General features: G+C 37.7%; 2 protein-coding genes across 8 annotated transcripts in view; one reads left to right on the top strand and one right to left on the bottom strand.

The window, feature by feature from the left end:
* Positions 1–128: 128 nt before the first annotated feature.
* LOC100218250 (kinesin-like protein KIF20A) lies at positions 129–23,777 on the top strand. The gene is made up of 18 exons (XM_072924665.1): positions 129–381; positions 1,574–1,648; positions 4,707–4,826; positions 5,708–5,846; positions 5,932–6,116; positions 9,325–9,421; positions 9,915–10,106; positions 10,191–10,302; positions 11,716–11,787; positions 13,257–13,403; positions 14,017–14,182; positions 15,550–15,720; positions 16,366–16,505; positions 18,004–18,169; positions 19,751–19,868; positions 19,951–20,018; positions 21,575–21,694; positions 22,895–23,777. Exons 1-18 carry the CDS (start codon positions 250–252, stop codon positions 23,168–23,170), a joined length of 2,496 nt encoding a protein of 831 aa, XP_072780766.1. The 5' UTR covers positions 129–249; the 3' UTR covers positions 23,171–23,777.
* A 1,344-nt stretch (positions 23,778–25,121) lies between these two features.
* Positions 25,122–27,563, bottom strand: part of LYN (LYN proto-oncogene, Src family tyrosine kinase) — a 49,569-nt gene continuing 47,127 nt past the window's right edge. For 6 of the 7 annotated variants that reach the window (XM_032746973.3, XM_012571959.5, XM_012571960.5 and 3 more), the window contains exon 13: positions 26,097–26,783. In XM_032746973.3, coding sequence (XP_032602864.1) covers positions 26,581–26,783 — 203 coding nt within the window. In that variant the 3' untranslated portion in view covers positions 26,097–26,580. Of the gene's footprint in view, positions 26,784–27,563 lie in introns of all 7 variants that reach the window. The other variant, XM_030266218.4, reaches the window with a different exon arrangement.

Raw genomic sequence — 27,563 nt, 5'->3', positions numbered from 1 at the left:
GTAGTATAACCTGCCGGGTGTTTGTGTTTTGTTTTTGTTTTTTTTTTTTTTTTTGTTTTTTTTTTAAAGGTCATACTCCCCAAACTTCTCTAGATTGCCCTGGCTTCTTCGGAAGTGCTCGTTTATATACGAGTTTGCCCCATCATCTGTTATCCTCCGTATGTGCTTTTGTTCGTTCTCTCAGATAATGATGGGCTTTTTTTTTTTTTTTTTTAATCCCTTTCTTTACAAGTTCCTTTGCAGAGAACGATGGCTGATGAGAGGAAAAACTATGTTTCCACGGAGGCGTGTGATGTGTTGGAATCGGTTTCTTTTCTGAGTGTAGAGGGTAAACCTTCACCCCTGGAATCAACAGTACTGCCTAATACAGAGGAGCAGCAGGTGTGGATTGGTTTTACAAGGTGTATTCTGGTGACACTGGGCTGTTTCTTGATGGATTTTTTTTTTTTTAAAGCTTTAATAAATGTTTCTTTGGTAAGAACTGCTGTACTTCTCTGCCCTGGATGTGTTTGATTCTTCTGCTTATTTCTCATTGTTTACATACGGGTCATAGCCCGCACCAAATGCGGATCCATGGTCAGTGCTATGTGATATGATGCGCTAAACCTTGTGGGAAAAAAAAAAAAAGTAAAGGACTTCAGTAATTGCAGTTTGAATGTAATGACACTGTACTATTCTTTTTAATAAGCTTTAAAAAATACACAGATCCTTGATGTGAAAACTCATTAGGTGCTTGGAAATAAAAATCTATAATGCTCTGCTGTGCTTGAGCAGAAGATGATATGCCCAGCTCTGCGTTTTTAGAGGGATCACGTTTCCTACGTGACTTTTCCTCGGATGAGTTCGCTTTGTGTGATTAGTGCTGGTCATGACAGGGCTGTGGGGAACTCGATTAAATCCATCCGCTGAATGAAACGTTGTCACAGTAAAACCAAAGCTCCTTGAGAAAGGAAGGAGTGCTGGGATGCCTCTAAAATGCTTCTTGCTATAATTGCTTTACTTGGGAGGAGAGACTGTTGTATAATGGTTGGGGGATGGAAAAGGCCACCTGAGCAACTGGGACTGGTTGCCTGCTTGTTACTGTGAGGAAGATGAGGGTGTGGTGCCTGGATGGTGGTAAGGAAGTGGTCTCTTGAGGCTAAGAATGTGCCAGTCAGTGCTAATTGAACATGCTGCATACAGAATGAAAGTGCAATACTGTGTAGCAGCTGTTAGAATAACACAGCTTGAATTCAGTACAGACGGAGACCAGGAGGTGGAAGCACTGCAATTTGTGCCCCTGATACTGTGCTCTTAAAATCTCAATACTGGTTTTGTCGTGAAAGAATGCTAAAGGGGGGGGAATAGTTGGGTGGGGGGTGGGGCACAGGAAAAATGGGTTACTTAAGGACTGTAGAAGGGAAAGAAGCAAATAAAAGCTTTGAGTCTGAAATTGGCATGAAAGAAAACATAAGACATTAATATAAAATAGGAAACACTATCAGATACATATGTTGATATGATTCGGGGCTGTTCTGTTTAAAAAGTGGCAATTATAACTGTGTTTTGTGTCTTTCTTCTTTTTAATGAATAGGTATATGAGCCTTTGAAAGTCTTCTTGAGAGTGAGACCCTTTTCTATAGCAGAGCTTGAAAGCCATGAATCCCAGGTTTGTTGTAGAACTAAGAAATAATGTCCTTTTTTTTTCTCCCCTGAACAACACATAGTATTGTAAGGCCAAACTTTCTTTTATATAAGTTATGTACTGCCCTTGGAACGGAATATGGAATTATTTGGCATCTGGAGAGATGCAAGATTTTTTTTTTTTCCACCCTCAAGACTTCTAATAATTTCTATAGTATAGACATGTACACCTGTAGCTCTTCAAAATTTCACTGGGTATTTTATTTAAAAATTGGTCTCAACTCTCTGTAGTGCTGAAGATACAAAGGAGTTCCGTGGAAGAGATTACGTAATTATAGTTGTAGTTTGACTATCTGACTCTTAAGCTTCTTTAAAATGCTTGAATAATCTCCTACCTCATCCTGATGACTTTTTTTCTCATCCTGTCAAAAATCTTCTGTAACCTACACTGGCAGATTCAGATGCTTCAGTGTTTCATACATACACATGTACAAACATTTAGAAGTGCTCCTCTTTCCCTCATTGTTATCACTGATGCAAAGAATTCCTTTAGCTGTCTTTGGAGGACAAAGGTCTCTATATCATATCTCTTAGCCCTTGTCTTTACAGGCTGTCTGAGGAGAGGTCAGCCTGAAGAGCTCTTAAGAAGGGTTTAATGTTAGTTCTTATTTGCTTCTTGCAAATTGTTTTTTTTTTTAATGCATTCTTGCTTTTGATCTACCAGAGTTGGAACCTTTGTATTGCTTTCACTTGGATAATTCGTCCCCCTCTTGCCCCCAGCTTTCCTTTGCCTTTTCTTAGCTCTCCTTGAATAGTGTGTACTTCTACAGTGCTTCCAGTTTGGTAAATTCCACAGTCTGAGCTGGCTTCAATTGTAAATTGATTTACAAAATCAAATTGTTTCAGGAGTTGTTTAGTACATTCCTCTTTGGATTGAGACATTTCTTAAAAGCAGGGAAGAAAAAATGAACATTGAAGTTTGTACAGTTTTTTTTTGTTTGTTTTGTGTAGTTCAGGCTGAAATAGTTGAACTTCCAATCTATTACCTGTATAATCTGTTTTGCGTGGGATTAAGGCTTTTTTCTCAGCCTCCAAAAACATAATAATTGGAAGATCTTCAACATTTTCAGCGTTTTCTACTTTCTTCATTATAACCTCAATCCAAGAAGAAAATGCTTGGTATCAAATGGAAGAAACCCACACAAAAGAGTCAAGTAAGCCTCACTTCCTGATCATTAAATCAAACAGATCAATTTAGTTTTTATGTCCTTTATTCCTCCTTGCCGTGCATAATTTTCCAGAAAGCACCTTTGTTCCAAATATGTGGCACACACAAAAAAAAAAAAAAAAAAAAAAAAAAAAAAAAAGAAAGTAGGATCCAAGACTTATTTCTTGTAGTTATAGGCTGATGCTTTAAACAAAGACAATCAGCAGGTTAACTGGTCAGTTGATGCTTAAAGAGATAATGATTTATAGAAGTAAAGCGTAAGAGCTCTGGGTGAAATTCTGTACTCCCTGTCAGCAATTCTCCAGAGTCACCTGTGGGAAAGTAGGATTATAAATGATGTGTTCAGCACCAGAAATGGTCCAGCTCCTGCCAACTTACCTGCAGGGTTAGCTGAGGGAGACCAGTGGAGTGAATTGTGACCAGCTGGCTTCTATCTCTGCAGATCTGGCTACTCTGTGCCTCTGCTCGCAGGTTTCTGTGAGGCTGGTGGCAGCTGATGGCACACGTGCAGATCCTGGATTATTCTGTAGCTCTCCAGGGTTAGTACATCTGACCAGCACTCCTGTCCCTGCTGATGTGGGAGAAATGTTAAAGACTATATAGGTTCAGAGCCTGGCACAGTGAGCAGGTGACTGGTCTAAATTCAGAAAGCAGTTTCTTAGAGCTTCTCAGAATCATAGAATAAACTGATCTGGAAGGGACCTGCAAGGATCATCAAATTCCAGCTTCTGGCCCTGCACAGGACAGCCCCAAGAGTCACACAAGGTGCCTGAGAGTGTTGGACAAATGCTTCTTGAACTCTGTCAGGTTTGGGGCTGTGGCCACTTCCCTGGGGAGCCTGTTCCAGTGCCAAACACACTCTGGGTGAAGAACCTTTTTCTGATTTCCAAACTCCCCTGACACAACTTCAAGCCATTCTTTCATGTCTTGTTACTGATCACCAGAGAGAAGTGTCTGCCCATTTTTGTTTTTTTGTGAGCAAGTTGTAGGCTGCTATGAGGTCTGTACCAGTTAATTACTGTCACAGAGCTTCTATATCAGTTAATAATCAGACTTGTTAATTGAGGCTCCTAGGACCAACAGTACTCCTATGTACATACCACACATGGATTATTGATCTTAGAAGTTCTGGCCAGTCTCTGAACATAAATGTCAGATTAAGTTACAATCAGTCCTTTCAGATGATGCATCAAGGCATTGTTAAGCTACACTGGGAGTTCCCTTTGCATCTTTGGTTACCAGTCTGGTGTAAAATAAATTTTTCTTTGACACTGTATCCTACATTTATTTAGCTAGTAATTGGTAATTGTATTTCACCTTTACTTCATTGAGAATAGCAATCAAATTACTTGAAACTAATTCAGTTTCTTTCATTACTGGTAGCAGTATTTATCAATCAAAGGATAATGCTTCAGACTTACTTTACTTCGATAATTCTGCTCTTAGTCTGTTTCACACTAAAAATGACTGATGTGGAAAACCAGTAGATTTCCATGAAATTTTATTTTTTAGTGATTGTGCAAATCACAGTCACAAAGTACAAGGGTTTAGAAAGTGTTCCTAAGGAAGAGTTGCTGGAAGGAATGCTAGTAAACATTTTTACCTCTTAGAAAACCCTAAAGGATTGCCTTGACTTTGTATTTTGACTTTCATGTGAAGTGAGTATCTCTGTAGTGACATGGCTTGAGATGATATAGGTAAATTGTGGGACTTTTTGTAGCTCTGGTAAATGGGTGGAGACACTAGGCTTTTTGGGGGTTGTTGGAGGGGCTGTTCATTTTTTGTTTTGTTCAGATAGCTTTCTTCCTGAATAATTTTGTGTTGTGTTTTGGTTTACCTTGTCTTGTTTTTTAAGGGTTGTGTAACTATTGAAGATGCCCAGACAGTAATTCTTAGTGCACCCAAAGAGTCTTCTGCAATGAAAAACAGTGAAAGAGGGATTGGTCATGCTGTGCACAGCTTCACCTTTTCTCAGGTAGGCCAAATTATTTCAAATTTTTGGTTTTGTTTTTTTCACTATAATGAAAGCTGAATTTTGTATTATGTCATGCAACATGATTTTTCTTGTTTTAATTACATGTGATGGCACTTGCCCTTTTCTTAAAAACTGCTTATTAATTATTGATAAGCTGTATTACAATGGAGGTGCCTATTAGATGAGACAAGGAAGCTTCTTTGGCAGGTCTGTGGTTTTCTTTGATTAGATGCTACAGAAACATCTTTTAGGCACAAACTTACTGTGGTTCTGCTGTTCCTGCAGATGCTTTTATCTCAGAAACCTTATGTTTGTATGAATTTGTATAAGTGTGTATTTAGTAGCTTCCTTTTGAAAGAATAGCAGCTTAACTGCTTAAGCCTTCTTACTGAAAGCAAATTTCTTAGCTTTGCCTAACTGCAAGAAGTTTTGTTCTTACAGGACCAATAAATAAACAGTTTCAGAGATTGAGTTATTTAGACCATTGTAATGCTGATTTTTCTCATCAGTTGTGGGTAACTGGTGAAGAGTGAGGAGGGAGTTTTACATCACTGGCAGAGCTCTTGGAAGTGTCCATTGAACACGGACAATGAGCATGTGCTAAGTAGAATTCTGAGCAGTTTATTTTAGGAGTAGGAAAATATTAAAAAATGATTGCAAGCCTGAGTGCCACTCAGAATTAAGCAGGCATCCTGTGAGAACCCAGCAGAAAACATTGAATCAGAAAGGATTCGGGCAAGACAGGAAATTAAGCTAGTGTCTCCTACCCAGCTTGTTCTGAAAAATCAGTCATGTCTAATCAGAACTTAATATTTTGGCTTATTAAACTTCTTTGTGCCATTTGTCACTTCTTTTTTCTTCATTTCTTTCCCTTATTCTAGGTCTTTGGACCAGAAACTACTCAGAGTGAATTTTTTGAAGGCTCAATGAAAGATATCATAAAAGCATATGTTAATGGAGTGAATGGACTGGTATTTGCTTACGGAGTTACAAATGCAGGCAAGACATTCACTATCCAAGGTAAAAAATATTTGCATGTGTAAAACCTAAGTCAAATCCAGTGACAAGCTTACATGAATGTTTACACTTAATTTTTAATATTAAGGGACCTCAAAAGACCTTGGTATTTTACCTCGCTCACTTGATGTGATTTTTAAGCACATAAGAGGAAGACATTACCTGAAGATGAACTTCAAACCATATTTGAGCAATGATGTTAAGAAACTAGAAGATGAACAAATTAAGCAAGAAGAAGCCTTAAAAACTGCTATTCTTGCATCACTGAAAGAGGTCAGTGACCAAATGCTTCTTAAAACTGTTCTGTAAGACAGGAGGTTTTAAAAGTCTTTATTCCACTATTGGTTCTTTATCTATCTAAAAAACTAGAGTATGCATACTTGGTGAACCTTGGAATAATAACATGATTGGCAGCTTTTGGAGCTCAGGGTAAACTGGAAGAACTTTCTGCAGCACACAGTTCAAACCAAAAACCATCAGAAAGTCAAATCTCAATTTCTAGAGAGAAGTCTTCTCTTTAGAGGAGCAGTGGTGACAGTAGCCTTTGAAAAGTCTGAGAGCTACATGACCTAACTAAAACCTGGTTCTTGTTAAGTGGCTCTTCTTGCAGGTTCCCGGGCTGGATCTTGGTGCAGTCCTTCAAATGCTTGTACTAGCTCAGGAGAGATGATGGCACTTAAGATGATGTCTTAGCAGAGGCAGTGAAGAAGGCAGGGAAGAGAGTCCCTTTTGGTGGAAAACAGTCTTAAGGCAGATGAAAAAGTTTATAAACCTGTGATTTATGTAACTTCATAAAGAAGCTTTCTCATTCAGCAAATGAAGGGAGATGCCGCAAAAATAAATGTCTAAAAGGATTCCTGTCTGCCTGTATGTGACTAAGACTGGTCTCTGAAGACTGTAGGGAGAGTAGAGAAGTCTTTACTGTGGCAACCCTCCTATTCTTATTTTCTAGTAATTTCTGTTACTATGTCTTGCCAGAAAATGGGCATCCATGTATTTGGGACGATTTTATGCTTCCAAGTCCAGCTGCAGTTTGCTGTCAGATTCCTTTTGCTCAGAATATTTTCCCCTGAACTGTGATTCTGTGCATCTAATCCCAGAATGCAGCAGGCTCAGCTGGTTGTCATTCAAAGCAACTCTAAAATATTCTGGGACGTACAGGAATAATGATTGGGTTTTCTTTTTTCTGTGGTATTTAATACTAACCTTGTTGAAGTACTCCAGTTAACCCTGAAAAAATATCCTAAAGTTCCACTCTAAATTTTGTTGCTTAATTTAAATCCTGGAAGTCAAAACTTTGTTTAGTCTGAGTCTGGTTAACACTTGAGGAAATATCTCAGATGAAAAATCTGAAAGATTTGAAGGATTGCGTATTTGTTTTGATAGTGTCTCTGAATATGTGCATGTGTGTAGTGGAGGATGGAGTCTTAAAGAAATGTTGATGGTTAGGAGGCTAGTAAGTAAATACCTTCAAAATTTCATGAAAGCTACAGTCTTGATAAGAGGAACAAGCAGGAGCCCAGGGTCTGGAACAAAAGGTCAATATCTTATTTTGAAGATAGCGTTATAAAAATATTTCCTTCTGTTAAATCACAGCCTGACTTACTTGTAGTTTAGTAACTGAATGTTGCAGCAGGTGATCTAGATGCTGATGCACTGCAGGGAAAAGAGCAACACTCCACTATCGGGAAGGACAGGTAAAAATGAATCAGGAAGATATTACATGACAGGACCTTGTTTGTGTGATACAATGCTTCCATAGAGATAGTTCAACGATCCCCAGCTCTGAAGCTGTGCTTCTTGATAGCTTGTGAATGAATAGCATCACTGTTTGGATGCTCTCTCAAGCTGTAATCTGAGAGCAGACATGGCTTGGAGAGCTTGGCTTTGGTTGACATGGATTTCTGTAGGCTCATTTCCCAGGCTCAGTTTACATGTCTCACAGAAAGAGCTTGCTGTTCATTCTCCCGGTTTTGATGGCTCTGAGTTACTGCAGTGCTTTAATGTCCTACTGTTTATGTTCTGTATGCAGTACTGCTGCAACAACTTTTGCTTAGCATGGTTCATACCCTCTCTTTCCTTCCTTTTCCTAGTTCTCTTCATGGAGTTAAATCCTGGCTTTTTTACTGGATTAAGAGATGCCTTATGTGCATTGCTATTCCCACCTATTATTGTCTTTTCTGTTAAACGTCAGCTTCTGTTGTTGGCAAACAATGTCTGTTCCTGTTCCCACTTGTTTTTAGGCAGTCATCTTCATGCTCTTTTCTCTATTTCACTTGAAAAGCAGTATAGCAAGACTTAATTCACTAAATTTTCTCACAATACCTTTACAAAAATTTATCACATGCACAAGTAATGTGGTACTGGGTTTTCTAAATTCCACTGCATTTTTGACATGCCTAGATGAGATACCATGCGTCAGTCCCATATCCTACTTGGCACTTCACAAACAGCAAAGAGGACCCCTGCTGTGGTTAGACTTGTAATGCTCAAGAAACACGATCATATAGACAGTGAAGCTTCTGCAAAACGGTCACTTGTAGGATTTTGTTGTAATTGTATACTATTCTATTTATCTTTAAAATGGAAGACCTCAAAGGTTTTATGTTTTATGCCTCTCTGTAAGAATTTTGGTTTGGATGTACCAAGTGGGTAACACTGACATCAGCACTCGATCCATGATCAGGTTAGTGCTGCATTTGAATAGCTCTAACACTAGGGTTTGCTTCTCTGGATCTGTTTCCTTCTACTGTAGGATGACCCTCTCTCAGGAAAGAGAAATCAGGGTGAATGTCCTGATTTATAGGGGCCTATAAAATGAGAGGGGTAGTATGTAAAGGTGCTGGACTCTAGTGGGAGTTGCTACTTTGTTACATGAATTTTTCCAGAGGTAACTTAAGGGCTGTACTTTGGTGAATCTTGGCAGGTTTAAAACAATTCTGTTGGTGTAAAGAAATTCAGTAAATGTATGTATGTAAAGAAACTATGCTGTTGTCTATTTTTCATGGCCTTTTAGTTCAGTCTGAATTAAAGCAACAAGAAGTGTTGGTTTGTCATAATTTAAGCGCTACCACCTTGGCAATTACTTCTGGAGGAAACTTCTCCAGTTCTTTTGGATGACTGAAGCACTGTTCAGATTTGGTCAATAGCTCATAAAGCTCATAAAGCAGACTGTTGCAGTCTGACAGAATCCTATTTCTCCTGGGACTCTGAAGTTAAGTCTCCAGTGTTAGCAGCAACTGGCCACCAAAACTGGTTGCTGGGAGTAGCAGCAAGCAATAATTCATGTGATGGAAAGGGCAGTTATTGATTATAGTTCAGTGTTATCAAAAACATTTCATTTTCAACCAGAGTAAGAGTGGCCTACTACTTAATACTACTTCAATATTTTAATCCTAAGTACTGGAATTGCTGTCATTTTTAACTTCTGCTTTTCTCATTATCTGTTCATGTGGATCTAATAGTAGTTTATTTTCTCAAGGAGACAGAGAGCAGCTCAAATACTATAGCAAATTTCTGTGATGTGAAGTTGGATCCTTCTAACTGTGCTTCTGACAATCACCCTTCTAACTCCCTAGGTAAAGTGTAAAACTGTTGTGTGTGGGAAAAACATAATGTGAATTAAGAAATATTAGTGGGTTACTGCCAGTGGATAAAAAAAATCCCTATACTATACTGTAAGGTAAATATATATATAGGTTTTTACCAAATTTTTGTCTTCCTCTGGAGAAAGCGCGACTATATAAAAATATTTTTATAGTTTCACTCCTTTTGGGGAGAAGGAGGAGACTTAGTTTTGCAAATATAATGTATAAACTGGTGGAAGTCTGTGATAAAGCAAGGCCATCAGCTTAGAATTTGGGCATATTCTTGAAACAGATGACTGGTGAGAAATTTGAACATTTTGGAGACAGTTAAAGTTATCCATGTGTATCAAATTGTGCAACACAGATGTATCTAAACCATCTCCTTTTAGCAGGTTCTGTAGGTTCTTTTAGAAGATTCTATATACTGATTTAAAATCTGTCAATGAGTTGATCTTTGAACTCTTCCTTTGTTTTGGATTAGCAGAGAACTTTGTTCTACTTGACATTCATAAGACTAATATGCACCAAAGAACACAAGCATCTGTGTGGATTTCCTTTTGTGAAATTTATAATGAGTATGTGTATGACCTATTAAGTATTTCATCTACATCAAAACCTCAAAGGCGCAGAGTTTTAAGAATTTGTGAGGATCAAGGAGGAAATTGTTACATTAAAGGTAATAATACTGTTTTATGATCTGGCCAGTTTCACACAATTTCTCTGATGATCAGAAATGTATGTAAAAGATCTCTTTCTGCAGATCTAAAGTGGATTAATGTTCAGAGCACTGAAGAAGCCTGCAGACTGCTAAAAATAGGAAACAAGAACCGAAGCTTTGCCTGTACTAGAATGAATGAGCAATCAAGTAGAAGGTTTGTTCCTCTAACTATAAGCATGCTCTGTCCACTTTCAGGGGAAGGGAGGGCACTTTAGAATATGTGTGGAATGAACCACTCTTCAATAATAGTTTAATACTTCCCTTGATTATTCTGGGGTTTTTTTTAGGAAATTCTCTCTGAAAGAAAACTAGCAGAGTGACCAGTAGTAGATGCACTCGGGTTGCTATTCTTGTCTTTGGACGATCAAAAAGATCAAATCACATTCATTTTTGAGTGCCAGCAGGGCTATGCATCTTGGTAAATGCTAGTGGTGCTGAGTGACAATGGCTGTGTGAGGATGTTGAAGGAAAAGCTGGTTAACTTTTCATAACTGGCAGTATAATTCTTGGAAAGCTGGAGCCTGTCATTGGGGGATATAGGAAGGAGCAAGTCATGTGGTATCTTGCAGTGCTGCTAGATTTTCTAGATGCTTTTAGATTGCTGTGTTCAAGCTGAGCTTACTTGGTGCTTAAGAATTAAACTCCTACCTTTTTATCTAGCTCTGGGCAGGGATCAGGGAGAATTTGGCTTTTGATGGAGTGAGAGGAAATAAAGAAGGTTGTATAATTTCTATTGAAAGTGTGTTCTTTCTTGATTTTAATGATAATTTGTCTTTTAAGTGTGAAAGGGCCATGTTTCATTTTTAGCTAATACAATCATAGTGTTACTAATCTTGCTTTTTTCTCTAAAAAGCAAGAGTTGTTGTTCTATATTAGCTAAAGACAGCTGCTGTTAAATTTCATGTTCTTCTTACAGAGTTTTATGCCTAGAATGCCCACTGATAAAGAAGTTTGTGTGCTGTGCTTCCTGATGAATCAGAGAAACTGGGCACTTCTGGTTTTGTGACTTCTCTTTGGTTTCAGACATGCCTACTTGCCTGTGTAGATTGTTGTCTAAACCAGAGTTACTGGATTTTCAAGTGTTACAAATTCAACCTTTCTGGAAAACAGAATTATTTTAAAACCGAACAAGTAACTATGCATATTGAAGTAGGCAAAATTACTTGTAAAACTTGAACTTATTCTCTTCTCCCCACCATTTGTTTCTAAATTAATCCTTCAGATTTGCTGAGTTCAGATACTGCCAAAGGTTTTCTATACGAAGTGGGTACATGACTACTCTTCTTTTGCTCAGTAGACTTTAGTGAACTGGCTTGGTGTTTTTCTCCAAGACATGTGGTATTTTTCCTTTTCCTGTGTGAAGAGAAATAGAAAGTCATAAAAGACAGCTTTTTTTTTGCTGCTGAATGAATGCATTGCAAAAGTAACTAATATACCAAGATAACTAGTGAATTAATTCTTGTCCTTTCTTCAGCACTGAGCTTTCTGTAGCATACAATTTTACTTTGCTTCAGTGACTGCTTAATTTTCATAACTGATTATTAAAAATAATTTCTTTCCATTCCAGTCACAGTATATTTTCCATCAGGCTACTCAAGCTAACTGATGAGCATCAGCCACGTGTTCTTGGAGTATCGGAGTAAGTGAATGCTTCATGTGATTACCAAGAATGTAAATATTTTTGGAAAATTAATAAGGTGCAAACATGCCAAACTGCTGAACTTTCTAATAATAAACAAATCCTCTGAGAGTTGAGAAGGAAATCAGAACTCCACTGAGCACATAAACTGATGGGAAGCTCAACAGGGACAAGCACAGAAGTGTTTTCCCGTCTCTCACTCTAAGGTTTTGCTGAAGCAGCTCTGTCAGTAGTGTGTAAATTGAGGAAAATGTGTAATTGTCTCACGTAATAGGGTGGTGGCAGAGTAAGACTATGCAGCACCAGGCTGTACGTCCTGGTGAGCAGAATTCAAGTGTCTGGCTGATAAAGGGTGATCTCTACAGCTCGAGGGCAGCAGCTGGTGCTGAATGCCCCAGGTGCAAGCTATGCCAATCTACCTTTCTGCTCTGGGACCAGACTAGACCTCATGGGTCTAATGTTTGTGAGAACACATTTGGTGTGCTCCTAGAATGTAAATTAAAATCTGTCATTCCAAAAGAATTCTGGTGAAATGATCTCAGACTGTTCCATGGTCCAATGTACAGTAAGAGGGGACCATCAAATGATTTGCTTAAAAACTGTTCTCCATTAATATAAAATGCTAATGTAAGTGCACCCTGTGAGAGCAGTGTTAAGTCCTTACACTTAAGTCTCTGCTCTCTTATGGTTTAGAGGAAACAGCCTTATCTTCTGGCCTGAAGGCATTTAGATAGCTTTTTTTTGGAATGGTGTGTCTTTTTTTCTTCTGATTAATTTAGCTTGATACAGAAAAATTAAGACAGCCTGTAACAGAGTGTTTTAGTTCAATTCTATCTGCTATTGCTTCTTCTCTTGTCTCTGCTGAGCAGGGTGGTAATAAATATACCTCACTGTAAGATAACACCTTTAAATGTCAGATGTTACAGTGATAAATACTCTTAAGAATAGATAACTTGAGAAAATGACTGCATCTGTATTTTTTTTCTTGCTGTTCTCTATCATAGTGTAGCCCCTTGAAAAAAATTGCAGCAGCTGTTAGGTGAATGACAGTTTGTATGTTGCTTAATGAAGAAAAAGCTTTTCATCTTGTGCTGGAAAGGATAAAGAACATAAGGCTTTCATACATTTGAAATATGTGCCTTAATAATTTGTATAGGACTTACTTTAGCTGTATGAAAGTTTATGGTCTTACAAACTATTTTATTTAAATAAATTTATGTATAAGTGAATAATGGTATGGTCACATAAATTATCCAACTTCCAGGGGTTCCTCCATTTCAACAGCTTTTCTAATATATAAAGTAAAATTTACTGAATTCCTTGATTAGCCAGGATGGTTTTCTGATTGTAACCTGTTGTTCCATGAGGGACTGAGTTTAGCAGCAAGTAATTGCTATAGACAAGCAAAGAGCTCTATGGTGAGCTGGGAGGGACTTAATGTGTGTGTTCTGGATAACTCTTTCATGCAGGTTGTCTTTCTGTGACTTGGCTGGTTCAGAGAGGTGTAATAAAACACATGTCTTTGGAGACAGACTAAAAGAAGCAGGAAATATTAATAATTCTCTTCACATCCTTGGAAAGTGCATTGCAGCATTGAAACAAAATCAAAACCCAAAGTAAGTGATAAGTAATTTACATGCCAAGTTTTAGGTGGAGACACTAAGTGTCCCTTTATATTTCTGCAAGCACTTTGCACAGAGAAAATTGGAAAGCTACAAAATCTTTTAAGTCGTCTTTATTATAGCTGTCACTCTAATACCTGCAGAGCACCATTTCTCCATAACTGGTGTTTGTGGAGAACAAAACAAGGCAATTTGCAGCAAACTAACAGCATTTCTTTAGTGTATGTATATGAACAATGCACTTTGTGTACAAAGCTTCAATTTTGTCTTTTTCATTTCCACCTGCAAATTATACAGGTAGCTTCATCAGGCAGCTGATAGATGACCTATACTTAGCTTTTGGCTTGTTCCACTGTCTGCTTTGGAACACTAGGAAACTGTGATGCAGACACCATTCTACTTTTTCTTTTAAATAGTTCAGTTTGTTGGGGGGGCCTATGAAATCCAGGAAAGACCTTGCTCTTTGATATAAAATAACTTGGGCTTAAATATGAGCATTGTACTGGATCTCTTTCCTGAAAGAGAGAAACAGAATTAAAGTAAGCTACAGTAGGTCAGAATTTTACAATTTTTTTGTTTCATAATTTGATATTTTTCCCTCCCTGAGGATGAAGCCAAGCTATATTCCATTCAGAGAGAGTAAGCTGACTCGTCTGTTTCAGCCGTTTTTTTGTGGGAAAGGCAAAGCTTGTATGATTGTAAACATCAATCAGCATACTTCCACATATGATGAAACACTGCATGTAATGAAATTTTCAGCTATAGCCAGACAGGTAAGAGTATATCTACTTTCTCTGTTGTTCTGATTTTTTTTTTTTTTTGTTAGTAGTGATTTGTGAAATGATCAGGTTGTATGGATTTTAGTGTGATTTGGATTCTTGATTCATCATATTAGTTTTTCTGCATGTAGCCTCTCTCCAAAAGTAGTAGGGCTTCTAGTAGTCTTACCCATTTTCAGACTTATTTGTAGTAAGAAGTTTAGACCACTGCAGGTGTCTGTTCAGTTCTACACTGCTGATGCTCTGTGCAAAACAACTTTCAGGCATGACTGATTTATACCATATATCTGAACAAATGCAGGATTTCAATTCAAATTTTTCATGAGTTACTTAACCTGGGTGCAGTTAAACATCTGCTGTACAAGATGAGTAGTTCACAACTACTTGGACAGTTGGTGGTAGTAAAAGGCGTATCATCTTCTTTTATAGTCTAAATGAAATCTTTTGCAACTGCATTGCTCCTATTTGGCTAAATGCAAGTAATTAATAATAAAAGTGTCTTGGCAAGCTTTTCCTCCATCTCCTTCAATACCCTTGGGTGGATCCCATCCAGCCCATAGACTGTGTGTGTCTATGTGCTGTAGCAGGTCAATGATCATTTCCTCCTGGATTCTGGGGGCTCCTGGATTCTGCTCCTTGTCTCAATCTCTCATTAAATTCGGGACTTGGGGTTGATGTTTGGCCTTAATTTTATTCAAGTTCCCTGAATCTGCTTCTTGCAGGGAGTGGGCTGCTGGGCTATGCTGTGTCTCATGGCAGAAATAAATTTTTTAGTCTGGAGCCACAGATTATTTCTGTCATGTTATTGCAAATCTGTAATAGCATGTCTAATATGATCTCAGAGAGGAAGGTTTTTGTAATTCTCTTCGGAGAACTAGACTGTGTACTGTGGAGACAAATTTCTGATATGCTGTCCTGTGACATAGTTACTTAAAATCTTTATGTCGATAGCATGAATTGCTGAATCCTGTCATGATTTGCTGATTCCTCGCTGAATCCTGGTCATGTTATTTCAGAAAGGAGCAAATGTTGTAGGGATTTTCTGCTTTTCATCAACTTTGCAGGAAACTACACCAAAACACTTCTATTTTAGGGGAAGAGAAACCACCTGTCTAGACAAAGATACTAAGTTTCTTAGCAGATAATATTTCCCTTTTCACTCTTTTTAGAGTATTTAAGTCTTATGTTCATGTAAGAATTATGTTACATTGATGGATTCTTTTCTGCTAAAAGGCACATAAGCTTTTGTTGACATTCATTAAATATTGTGTGAATACCATAATGCATTCATTCAACTCCTTCCTGGTATTCTGATACCTACAATATTGACAGCATTGGTAAATCATCTCTGGATTTTTCAGGTTATCCAGACAATCCTGCCCAAAAATTTTGGTTATTTTCCACCAAAGATGGTTGGAAGTGATGGCAAACCTATCATGCACTTTGATGCTAACACATCTGTAGGTGACTTTGCTGACAGTACTGAAATCTCTGCAGAAGAGGAAGTGGACATCACCATTCTGAGTCATGAGGTAAATGCATGTCTGCTTAGAACTGCACCCAAGAAAGCAATTGCTGTTAGTTCTGATATTGTTTTAGCATAGAGATGTGCTGAAAGCTGCATCAAATGGGAAGCTGAAGTTTCTGTTTAGTGTCAGACAGACTAGACAGAGTGGCCTAGTTCAGTGTAGCTGTGGAAGGATGCCCTGTGGCTTTCTAGTTAGGACTAGTGCTAAATTTGGAATTCAACTGATTGCCCAACAAGAAGATTAAGGAAGTAGTACATATCTTTAATATAATATAATTTAGTTTTTTGTGCTTTTTTTTTTTGGAAACAGCAGTAATGCGTTAAGATGCAGCATTTTAAAAACAAAGCTATACAATCTAATGACAATAAACTGTAAAAATCAAGTAGGTTTTATGTTATGTTGTACAAACTAATATTTAATGCCAAAACAGAAGTAAACTTTTTGATAGTGGACACCATCAAGATGGGCACAGGATGTATTTGCAGTAGAAATTAATGTTTGAAAATACTTAAACTTTGGTGCAGACCCCCAAAAAAGAGGCTTCTAAAAAATACCCTCTGGATGGCTGCCTGTTTGAATATTTTGCTTGAGATGCATGTCAACATGTGTTTTAGTCTTGGTTTTTGAGATGAAACATTTTAAATTTAGGACCTCTTGAAAGCTGCAGAGGACTTAAAGGAGAAGTTAGCTGCAGAAAGGCGAAGTAAGCTCCTTCTGGAGGTGAAGATACGTAAAGAGATGGCAGAAGCAATGTTTCGACAGCTGCTGGAAACAGAGGAAGCCTGGAGGCAAGTCACATTGCAGTCTGCTTTGAGACTGAAAGGCTTCCACATGTATAAAAGCATACCTACATATGGATGTATATACATACATGTGTATATTCAGGGCATACCTACTCATGTTATTTAGAGAAGACAGGGCTGCACAATTTCAAAATCTCTGAAGGGAAAGGGAAGAAAGAACATTAAACTTGTTCAGATCAGCCTCTTCCCACTTACAGTTAAAAAGTAATGCTGCTTTCTGTTCAGCTTTCCTCTGTTGAATTTATAATTACTGGAGCTTGCCTTGGCTTGTTATTACTGCTTAGCAGAGGTGGAAGATTGTTACAGGTACCCCACTGAGCCAATTTTTCCAAAACATACTCTGTCATGTAAATATGCATGCATGTGCTTAAGGTAGTTTGAATCATAGCTCTTTTGAGCTTCTCTGCATGACTTATGAGCCACTGTTATTTTGATATTTTATGAATTACTGTGCCCTTATAAATTATCTTATGAATTATGAACCTTGCACTGATGTTAATTTAGGAATTTTTTTTTCAAGCCCAGATTCCTCAAGCTAAGTTCACTTCCTCTTAACTTGTCTTTAAATCACCTTCCTGCTGTTTGGATTGTTTAAAAAATTAATACCAAGTTGCCAGCTGAGCACACTATGGTTTAACCCTGGTGCTAGCTTTAAAATTGTTTGGTTGCCTTGGTTAAACACATGAATTAGCATTGATGCTTTTTCTCTGTTGAGGTGATGTTCTGCATCATTGATGGGGGTGTTTTAAAATTTTGACAGTAATATGGAATGTATTGAAATAATAGATGGAGAGGGATTTCTCACAAGAGTACGTGATGACAGGACAAGGAGGAGTAGATTCAAACTGTTGTTTGAATCCACTAATTCAAAGAGTTGGTTTAGCTTGATTGTCATGAAAAAAATTCCTTACTGTGAGTGTGATGAGGCACTGGAACAGGTTGCCTAGAAAAGTTGTGGATGCCCCATTCCTGAAAGTGTTTGAAGGCCATGTTGGAAAGGTCTAGTGAAAAGTGTCCCTCCTCATAATAGGAATGTGAGAATTAGATGATCTTTAAGGTCATTCCCAACCCAGGCCATTTTATGATTATATGAAAATGAATTTGGCATTTATCTTAAATGGAAAAAAGAAAAACCAACCAAAAACCAAAGTGAGAGATGCCCTCAGCATATATGCTTCAATTGTAACATCTAAATAGGTGTGGTTACTTCTATTATTGTATGTTGGTGGATTTTCTTATAACTTTTTTTGACAAGTGGTAAGTGTGTGTTCTTCTTTAGTACTTTCTATGGTATACGCCAAGTAGAAGTAACACTTTGGTGCATGTCTATAGGATCAATGAGATTAAAAGGAAAAAAGTGCTTCTCTTTATTTCACTATTTCTGATTAGAGAAATAACTTTAATATTCTCAGCTGAATACATGTGTTCAAATGTAATAGCTGGAATGCAAACATATGATTTATAACCAACATGTTCTCTTCAGCAACCGCTTGGAAGATATGAAAGATAGTTATGAAGAAAAACTCGAGAGCAAATTTGAAATGTATAAAGAGGCTATTAAGAAGCATGCATATATGTGTGCAATGGAACAAATTGAAGACCATTATGTTCCCATAGAAGAATTTCTAGCTGAACAAGAGAAAGTTGAGGTATGACTTGACTGCCATTAAAGTATGCTCTAGCATCTTAATTGTAAATTTTGCTTTTCTTTAACAGAATCACTCTGGGATTTTGAATGTGACACTTGTAAACAAGGAAAATAACTAGCAGTTCAGCCTTGCTGTTCTGTGTTCAGTGCTCACCATAAGGATACAGATGTCTTCTCTCTAGCACTACCTGTAGTGCTCACCTAAACTGCAGGATCTTTGAGAGCACAGTTCAGTTAAATCCAAATCATCTTTACCTTTGTGGTGCAATGACTGTAACACCCAGGAGGATGATGTGTACAGGAGTCTGGCTTTCTAGAGGTCTTTGGGATCATAGGAGGTAGAGTAAAATGCTACTCTGAAAGGGTGGTGGGGAATTTGTTACAGGATAACTATTTTAATTATAATTGATCTCTGGTCTGGAGGTGAGGACTGTGGGATGAGAAACTGATGAGAAAGCAAACTTCACGCAGGAGAGAACTGAATCTCCTGAATGTACTTAAAGATAGAAGTGCTCAGAGTTGGCATTAGTAAGTTGCTACTCCTTTTGCAATGCAGCCAGGTTAGCTATGAGCAACTCAGTTTTCTAACCTCTGCAGAGATGGTTAAGTGCATCCAGGCAGCAGATGAGCCCTGTGGGTCTTGTTGTCTTTAGTGGAAGAATAGAACAGCTGTGATGTCCACCATAGGAGCTTTCTCACTGCGCTCTCCTGTTCTGGAACTGATAAGACATCACATCCTATGGATAGGCAGGTTTCTTTCAAGACATGAGAAGCGAGTTTCTCTTGTAGATTGTGGTATATAAATATTTCTGCTTTTACAGCTCTCCATTCAGGTGCTGGCAAGAAACACCATATTATGTAATGGCCTGTGCTTTTCCATCTCCTTCAAATTTGTCTCTTCTCCTCCCTTAGACTCTGTTTCTATGTTCAGTTAAATCCTAGCTATAAATTATATTAGAGAGGATGAAAAGAGTTTTAATAGTGCTCTTATACTGGCCAAGAGGCTGCATAAGGGAAGATTCAAATAGCAAGATGCTTTTGGTAACAAGTCAGATAAAAAACTGCTGAAATCCCTGAGAGGTAGAAGGGTTAGTTGACAAAGGGAGAGAACAGCATGAATCTGAGTGGGCAGCTTCAGAGAACCAGAATTAGATTAATAACTTTTCTTGATGATGCCACTTGTTTGATTTCTCACTCTGAAATACCACCCTGGCAATCTGACAGATAAAACTCTGAAAAGAGTTTGAAATTACAATGTAGCACTATGAAGTACGGTCTTCCTTAGTTAGCAAGCTAACTTGCAACAATGTTTAGTACAGACACACTAAAATTTCCTTTCTGCCATATGGTTACTTTTAATGCAGTTTAGAAATCCTCCGACTGGAAGAATTGAATCCTTCATAAAGAACCTTCCTCGTAGATATTTTTGTGACCCGAGTCTTGTCACTTACTGTATCTATCCATAACCTGTGAAATAATTTAAAATGGCATGTTTGTGTGGTGTAACTGAAGGATGTGCAGTAATGCATCAGGTCAAGCAGAAATACAGATAAATTCTGCCATATGCCCTATTTTCTTTCAGGATAGAGAGAGGAAAATACTGCAATTGGAAAGGCAACTTGATCAACAGTCAGGGAGGCTGTTGGTTCTGGGAAGTCTAAGCTCGGATATTCTGACTACTGAAAATAACATAGAACAAGGTACGAATGTAATCTGGGTATTCAAAGTTCAGTTTACGTCTGGTAATGTGTATAAACAAACAAACCTTTCTTTTGCCCGTAGATCTTATGGACAGCACATTGAAGAGAGCCAATGAAGGACTGCAGAAACAATGTAAAGAGAAGGAAGAGGTAGCTCTTGCTTAGTATCTTTCTGGGGCTAATGATTGTAAACTCTATCATGGTTCAATGCTTAAAGATGTGCATTGTAGACAAAAGTATGAAGATTCCTGTAAATGGGCATTGAGCTTAGAAAAAAAAAAGCCCTTGCTCAGTTGTGGATGACTTTTGCCAGACTGTTCTGGGTCTTATCCTGGTCTGTAAAACCATTTGCTACTCTAACAAGTTGTGGTGAATGTGGTGTGAGTTGGAAGTAAGGAAGTATGTTTAGCTTTGTGCTGGAATTTGTTGTAAATATTGCCATGACCTCAGAGCTTTCCTTCCTGAGATGCTTCCTGCTTCTGCACAGGAGGACAGTTACAGAACCTAGTAATAATTTAGATTTTAGATTTAAATCAAAATAGTGCCTTAAAGCAGTCCTTTCTGAAAGTACTCAACTCCACTATCATCCTAAACTTAAGTAAAGGTGAATATCTCTGTTCTTCAAACAAGATTTCTGTGCTCTGAATACCATATAGATGTGGGAATTATGGGAAACATTAATTTTAAGTATGCATTTTTATTCTATTCCTTGAGTGATCTTTTTGTAAAGATACAGTTCATTTCCCATGTTTAAAGAGGATATGGGGAGAAGAGAAGACATAGGTTTTGCTGTTTTTCTAATATTAAATATGAGTAGGGATTGGAGAAATAGCTCCAGCTGGTTCTAATAAACCATGTAAATGGAAAATGAACTTAAGTCCATTTCTATTAAGAAAGAATACTCCAAAAATAACTCATTCCTTACCAAGTTTAATGTCTTGTGCTATGGCTATAGCATTTGTTTTCCACTGTTTTTGAGAGCTCTACATCATTTTCCCATGTCACTTTCAAAATTTTGTGAAATTTTTATGCTTGTTATGGGGATACAGTTATTGACTGTTTTGTGTGGCTAGAAAGTGTTAGAATGATGAGATTGATTCCTGACAATAACTGAAGTAAGAATGGATTAAACCAGTTGATTCCATCAATGCCTTTTGCTGCTTTACCTCAAAGATCAGTGCATGTGTGACTTGTAATTCACTTTTTTCTTCCCATTCAGCCAGTAAACATGGGCTAAGGGTGTGAGGTTTTTTAGCAACTTCGTAGAATTAAATTAATGGCAACATCTATTTTTCTGCTTCAGAATTTCTTTTGCCTCTTGGAGCTTAAGCTTAGTCCATTAATATTCATGTCAGAAAGGTGAGGTCTTCTGTGGTAACTGTGCTCCAGTTTTTATGTGAGTAGTGTTAATGAGACAAAAGTGTTCTTTTAAGTACTCTTACTGAAATGAAGCAGGCTGTTCCAGATGTTACTTAGTCTGTGCTACTGCTCATTGACTGGCAGGTCTGTAAATCATAGTAGCTTCAACACAACAGCCTTTGAATACTTCAGCTGTATTTTATCACCTGAAATGATGAGCTGGGACATAGAAGGTTGAGAGAAGACTTTCTTGTTTTGATCTTGCAGTTTGCATTGTTTTAGTCATAAACAAAATTAATGCAAAACATGCTGTTTTGAACTTTCATGTGTATGGGCTTTATTTTCAGCTTATAAAATCTCTGAAGTTTAAAATACAGAAACTAAATGAAACCCTGTTAGAAGCTAATGAAGGCTACAGAAAAATGGCAGAAGAAAACAGTCAACTGAAGCACACAATCATGCTCAAGGTTAGTCAATGATTTAAAAACAACTTTATTATGGCTTGTATCTATAGTTGTACTGGTGGCTTCTGCATACTTTTACATGTAAAATCACTGTTAAATTAGCAATTTGTTTTGATGTTAGCATTTTTTCTGTGCCTAACTTCCTGAATTATGAGCTCAGAGCCCTTGTGTTTCACTACTTGACTCTGAATCTTGTAAGACAAAACTCATTTTTCAACTTAAGTGTTAGACTCTGTCAGTAGAGTAGCTCTGCTGACAAAGGCTGCTAATCTAAAGATGTCATGAATTCTGGTCAAGTAAAGAAAATACTACTTGCAACTCATCATGAGGCATGTTGCTGAGGCAAGCAAGGTGTGCACAAATGCTACTGCACCAAGGCCTAAGGATCTATGGCTTTAAAGCTATACTGATGGTCCTGCCACAAATGGCCAAACTGGATGAGAGATAGGGGCAGATAAACTGTTTAATACAGAAATGGACATCTTGCCTTCAAAAGCAGGGACTTCCTAACATTTACTGCATCTTACCTCGGATATCATCTAGGTACCCAAACAAAAAAATGAAACTTTTGATCTCTTGGCACTTTGAATCTAAGCCTCACTTGTAATCTGCAGGTATAATAACTGCTTAGTGATGTATTTCTTTGAACATTAGATTAATTTCTGCATACTTTTTTTTTTAAATCTGAGTCTGAAAATTATTTTACTTGAACTTTTTAATTGGAAGTTACCTTCCTATCCATTGTTAATAGGAAGGTGATTTTCTTAACCACAGAGATTAAAGAGTGTATTTAACACTGTATGCTGCCCACTCAAAGCATTTTTTCAGTCCTGGTTAGCAGATTTATGCCGTAAGAGTTTTGATTTGGCCAGTTTTCTTTCAGAAATTACAAGGCAGGAAAGCTGCCTTTATCTAGTTCCTAGAACAGCATCAGTTCTTTGCATAGTGTGGCAAAGCATTTTAGCATCAGCCTCTTAGTCAGACTAGGTCTCTAACTAGATTGTATGGCCCTGTAGTTTGCTGCGTTTTTAATTACTTGTTGTAATTTAGAGGAATTGGGCACTGAATTGCCATATGACATTGTAATAACAAAGGTATTTATGGGTTTAATAAAATAATGTGAAAGAAAAATAAGAAAATTAACTGCATAAAAGAGAGAGACCATGCAGTGTTTACATACTTAACACAGTCTTATCCTCATAGGATCAAGAAATGAATAGTCTTCAGAACTGGGCTAAACGTGTTCTTGAGCTTGAAGAAACAGTGTCTTCCCTGCAAAAAGAGCTTGAAGTACAGAAAAAGAATTTCTTTGCAGAGGAGTCAAAACAGCAGAAACCCAGGAGAGGTTTGCTGGCTAATCTGAAATCCACAGTAGCATCCACTGCTAGTACACCTCTCGGTAAAGGCTGGGGGAAGTACGAAGAGGCTTCACCCTGTTCAAGAAAACAAGGACTGTTGCCTCATAAAGCAAAAGAATAATATTTGGTAAATCAAAGTGTGCAATTACTAGGCTTCTTTATTAGTATTAAACAGTTGGTAGCTCTTTCTCACTCTTAGGTGCCATCCTCACTGTCATATTGACTGAGAAAAATGTTTCATACAGAACTTTTGAAATTGAATCAAGGTTGAATTTAGAGCTATAAAAGTTTGGGTGTAGACATGTGCTTTTACTGTTGATATAGGGATGTGATCTGAGAAATATATATATTTTAATTCTGGAGTAATTTCTATCATAGACACTTCTGTACTTATAAATGTGTGGTTCATGCAAAGTGGGATATCCCTCATCTGCTATTTGTTATGTTTTTAAGTTATTTCGTTGGTGGTTCCTAGAAATCAGATGCCTTGTAAACTTAATCCCAAGTAGTTAAAATAGCATGGTTCTTCAGTTAATATTCTGGTTTTGACCTTGAGACTCCCTGTTTTTCTTGGGACCAAACTAAGCAAACTGCTAAAGAAGGCAATGAAATGACATCTGATCTGGCTCCTTGCTAGTTTTCAGCTAACTTGGCTTTGTAAAGAAATTTGTTTTAATAAAATTTGAATTTCCACTAGGAAACCTGTATTTAATAAATTTTTCCATTGCTAAATTCAGCTCTGACTCTTCATTTTATAAACCAACAAAACCAAGATAAAAAAAGATCATGAAATTAGAGCCCAAATGATGATAGTGATATAGGATGATCTTGAGTTGAAAACATCATATCCTTGACTATATTACTTAGCTTTTATGTAGTAGCTTAAGGATGGAAGACTGGAGCATGATAAAATTTATAGTTTTCCTGAAGCCCTTTCCAGTCAGCGAAGGTGAGGGGATTTTTAACTACTGTGGAAGTACAATGCCTGTAATTGCTGGAGGTTTACTGTGGAATCTGTAAGTAAATTGGATTGATCAGTCCCTGTGAAGGTGTTTCTCACAGTGGAAGGGGACTGAGTTCAAAGCAAGAACCTCTCCCTCCCTGGGGAGACAGTAGGTGGTGCAGCCTTCCCATGTGACAGGACAGCCCTGCTCTGCTGTGACTCCTCTTGCCAGGCTGCTGAGAGTTTTGGGTTGGTCTGTGATCAGTAATCACTCTGACATCTATTTAACAAGCCTGTAGAGGTTGTACTTAAGCCATTGCTTTTCTCATGTTTTGAGCTGTTTCTGTTAAATACGGGGTTATCTGGTTTTAGTAGTTCTGAAGGTCTATAATCCCTGCAAAGTAAAATTTCTAAAATATTTGTCTACTCCCACATAAACTATTACAGCTATTAAAAAATATTTTGGTGTAGTTATGAGACACTGAATGTTGATCTCTTGAATAAGAAAGCTAATACGTACAAATTGCTTTATGAAAAGCAGTAAAACAGAAGTTGAAAATAATCAGAATGGGGAAATACTGGAAAATTTCCATAATACCATTTCAAACTACCTCGTGCTACACCTTGGCAGCCTGTCTAGCAACTTTATGTAACACTAACTATAACCTCGTACTCCCTGAGCAACTGTTCTTTCTATGTTCCCTCTTACTTCCCAGAGCTCTTTGGCTAGCTACAGGAAATGATTTGAAAGGCAAAGTTACATTATCTTGATTTTTTTTTTTCTTTTTTTAGTCTTAAAATGAAGCCTGTAGTGAACTACTGGCCAGTACTGAACTGTTAATGTTTTCCCAAAAGTTGCTAAAGCACAGTGTAGCCATTGCGTTAAAGGCTTTTGGGAAGCTGTTTGCAAGAATAGCTGAGGATTGGTTCTTCTCTTCATGGCCTCCAGAATAATAAGATACCACAAGAAGGATGCAAAAATGGTGGGTTTAGTCCTTTTCAGTTTCTCAAAGGTGTAAGGAAAGCGGAGTCCATTAATCTTGGTAGTGGTGATAATCATGTTCCACATGAAGGTACCACGGAATAGAACATCAGCTGTTTGTTTTATATCCAATTACTACCACACTACTAGCTTTAGATTAAGTGTTTATTAAAATTAAAAATCACCATACAATAGAAACTATTTACATATTTAACTGATACTCTGTTTAAACTGCACAGTTTGACTGAAGGAAGCCACTGGAAAAGAAAAGCCATGAATACTTCTGCTGCTGAGCTTCAACTGCAGGCACACTGAAGCTTTCTCAGAAAGGTTTTAAGCTTCTGCTAAGTACCATTTGCCTAAATAATCGGGCTGAAGGATGGCAAAGATGTGTACTGGGTTTCAGTTGTAAGAACCAGTGTCACTTTGAAAAAGAAGTAATCTATGCTGTGCTGTGGTTACATTGCAAGTGCACTAGCTCATCTGTTTGGGTAAGTAATTTGATAGAAGAATTCAATGTAAAGAGCACAGCAACTTGCATTCACTTTAAGAATTAGATTTGTAATAATAAGCAACAACTGACAGTGTCACTGCAATGTAACTTAATATCTTATTGCATGTTTCCACAAATTGTTTTTGATAGTGCTAGAGCTAGTTTTAGCTTTCAAACAGATTTGAGGTTAGTTGATTAAAGCAGCAAAAATATAAGGAATATTCTTGAATAACCACAGAGGATTAAAAATGAAGATTAAAATATTTTCACTGGTAATATTCTCAGTGACTGCATTGAAAGTATTAACTTCCTTCAAAATCCTGTGCTTTTCCATGGACTTCAGATGACGACTTTGGCCTTGTGGGAAGCTGAAGCTTGAACACAGAGTGAGGTGTGCTGCCACGTCTGCAGTCATGTGGGTTCGTCTTGCACTTCTGCATCTGACGGTTTTGTAATGCTTTGAAAATGATTTTAAATTTAGGGTTTTGCAGCAGTAAATCAGAACTTTTTTCAGTGTAAAGAATCACATACATAACTCTTCATCAAAGGAAACCTTGACACTGTTTAGAAAGTCTTACAAGAGGTGACAAAATACCTAATACTAATGTGAAATAACAAGGTTATAAAAATAATTTTTGCAATATGCTGTATTTCAAAAAAGATGATTTAAGAACATCACCATGTCTTAAATCTGTAAGTTCTCCTTTGTGACTTTTTCTTTTGAAAACAGCTGTTCATGCATCCTCTCGACCCTTTAAATCAAGGTCTCCTTGTAACATATCGCATGACTTAGATCCTAAGAAGGTCTTGTCAAGCTGTACCAGGGAATGATTGCTTTCCTTCCTTCTCCCTCCCCACCCCAAAAAGCCTGTCTGCTTTGGGTTGTTTCTACACATGCAAAACACAGAGCCTTTAAGGAGAACTTGAAGCTTTAGAAGAACTGTTTTTACCAAATAAAAACATTATTTCTCTGCAGAATTATTCTTTCCTTCAGCATTTCAGCTTCCACACTCAGTTAAGACATCTGAATGCATGAAGTAACTGATTTGAGCAGTCTGTTCTAAAGATAGTCTGTGCCAATGATCTGTGGCAATAGAAAAAGTGTTCTTTGTTCTATGGCTGTTGTTGATACTGCCCTTCTGTTGCTGTGTAGAAGTCATCAAGCACACTTTGTAGATAATCAAAGGTTGGCCTCTCTTCTGCTTTGTCTTTCCAGCACGTTTTCATGATATCATAAAGCTCAGCTGGGCAGGTTTCCATGCGTGGCATTCGGTACCCACGCTGAAGAGCAACCATCACATCTGAATTGCTCATACCTGCAATAAAAAATAAAGAAGAAAGATTTGATGAAATTATCTCTATTAGAGAAATTATTTTTATTTTTCTTTGCTTCACTCTAAAGATCTTCACCCACTAGTATAATACCTTTGTTATTTATTAGAGGTGGCCCCTAGCATAAGTTCAATAAACAAGGTCGAGGTGCGCACCAGCAATAAGTGACTTGGTCTGAAAATCCTGTGGGAAGATTTCCATTTCTGCAGCTGAGCATCACAACCTCTTTAGTGCCAAGTCTAACAAGACTGTGGGAAAAATACAAATTCTTATCTCCAGAGCCATCTCTGTTCTGTTCTTCTGATCAGTGCTGTCCCCATTTATTCTGCTTCCTGTGGTGGTGTGATTTCCAGCAAAAGCCTGCCCTGGCACCAGCCTTCATCTCTAGCTGCAGTGCTGCTGTTCTGCTTGCTGGAGACCCATCCATCCTGAGATTGAAGGCAGCCTCCCTGTTTGACCACACTGCCAGTCAGCCTGCCCAAAACTTTCAGGATTTCTTCTACATCAGCTTTTGTGTAAATGCTGCTGATTGCAAGATACTGGACAGTCACTCATGAAATCATTAATTGTAATAGGCAATTTCCCCTCTTGTCCTATTCCTGTCATGCAAAACCATCTTGCCAGCTATGCTGAGCTTTGTTTTTTTTCCCTGCTATGGTTTTCTTTCAGAGGATAAGAACTGTAGGTACCAGCAATACATCCTGCATCTCACATGCCAGCTAATGTCACATGAGAGAGTCCTGCCCTAGGCTCCATCCTTCTCC

Source organism: Taeniopygia guttata, chromosome 2 (genome assembly GCF_048771995.1).
Source record: "Taeniopygia guttata chromosome 2, bTaeGut7.mat, whole genome shotgun sequence".
Classification (NCBI taxonomy): Eukaryota; Metazoa; Chordata; class Aves; order Passeriformes; family Estrildidae; genus Taeniopygia; species Taeniopygia guttata.
The sequence above is the reverse complement of the archived record's forward strand: the minus strand, read 5'-3'. Positions and strand labels throughout refer to the sequence as shown.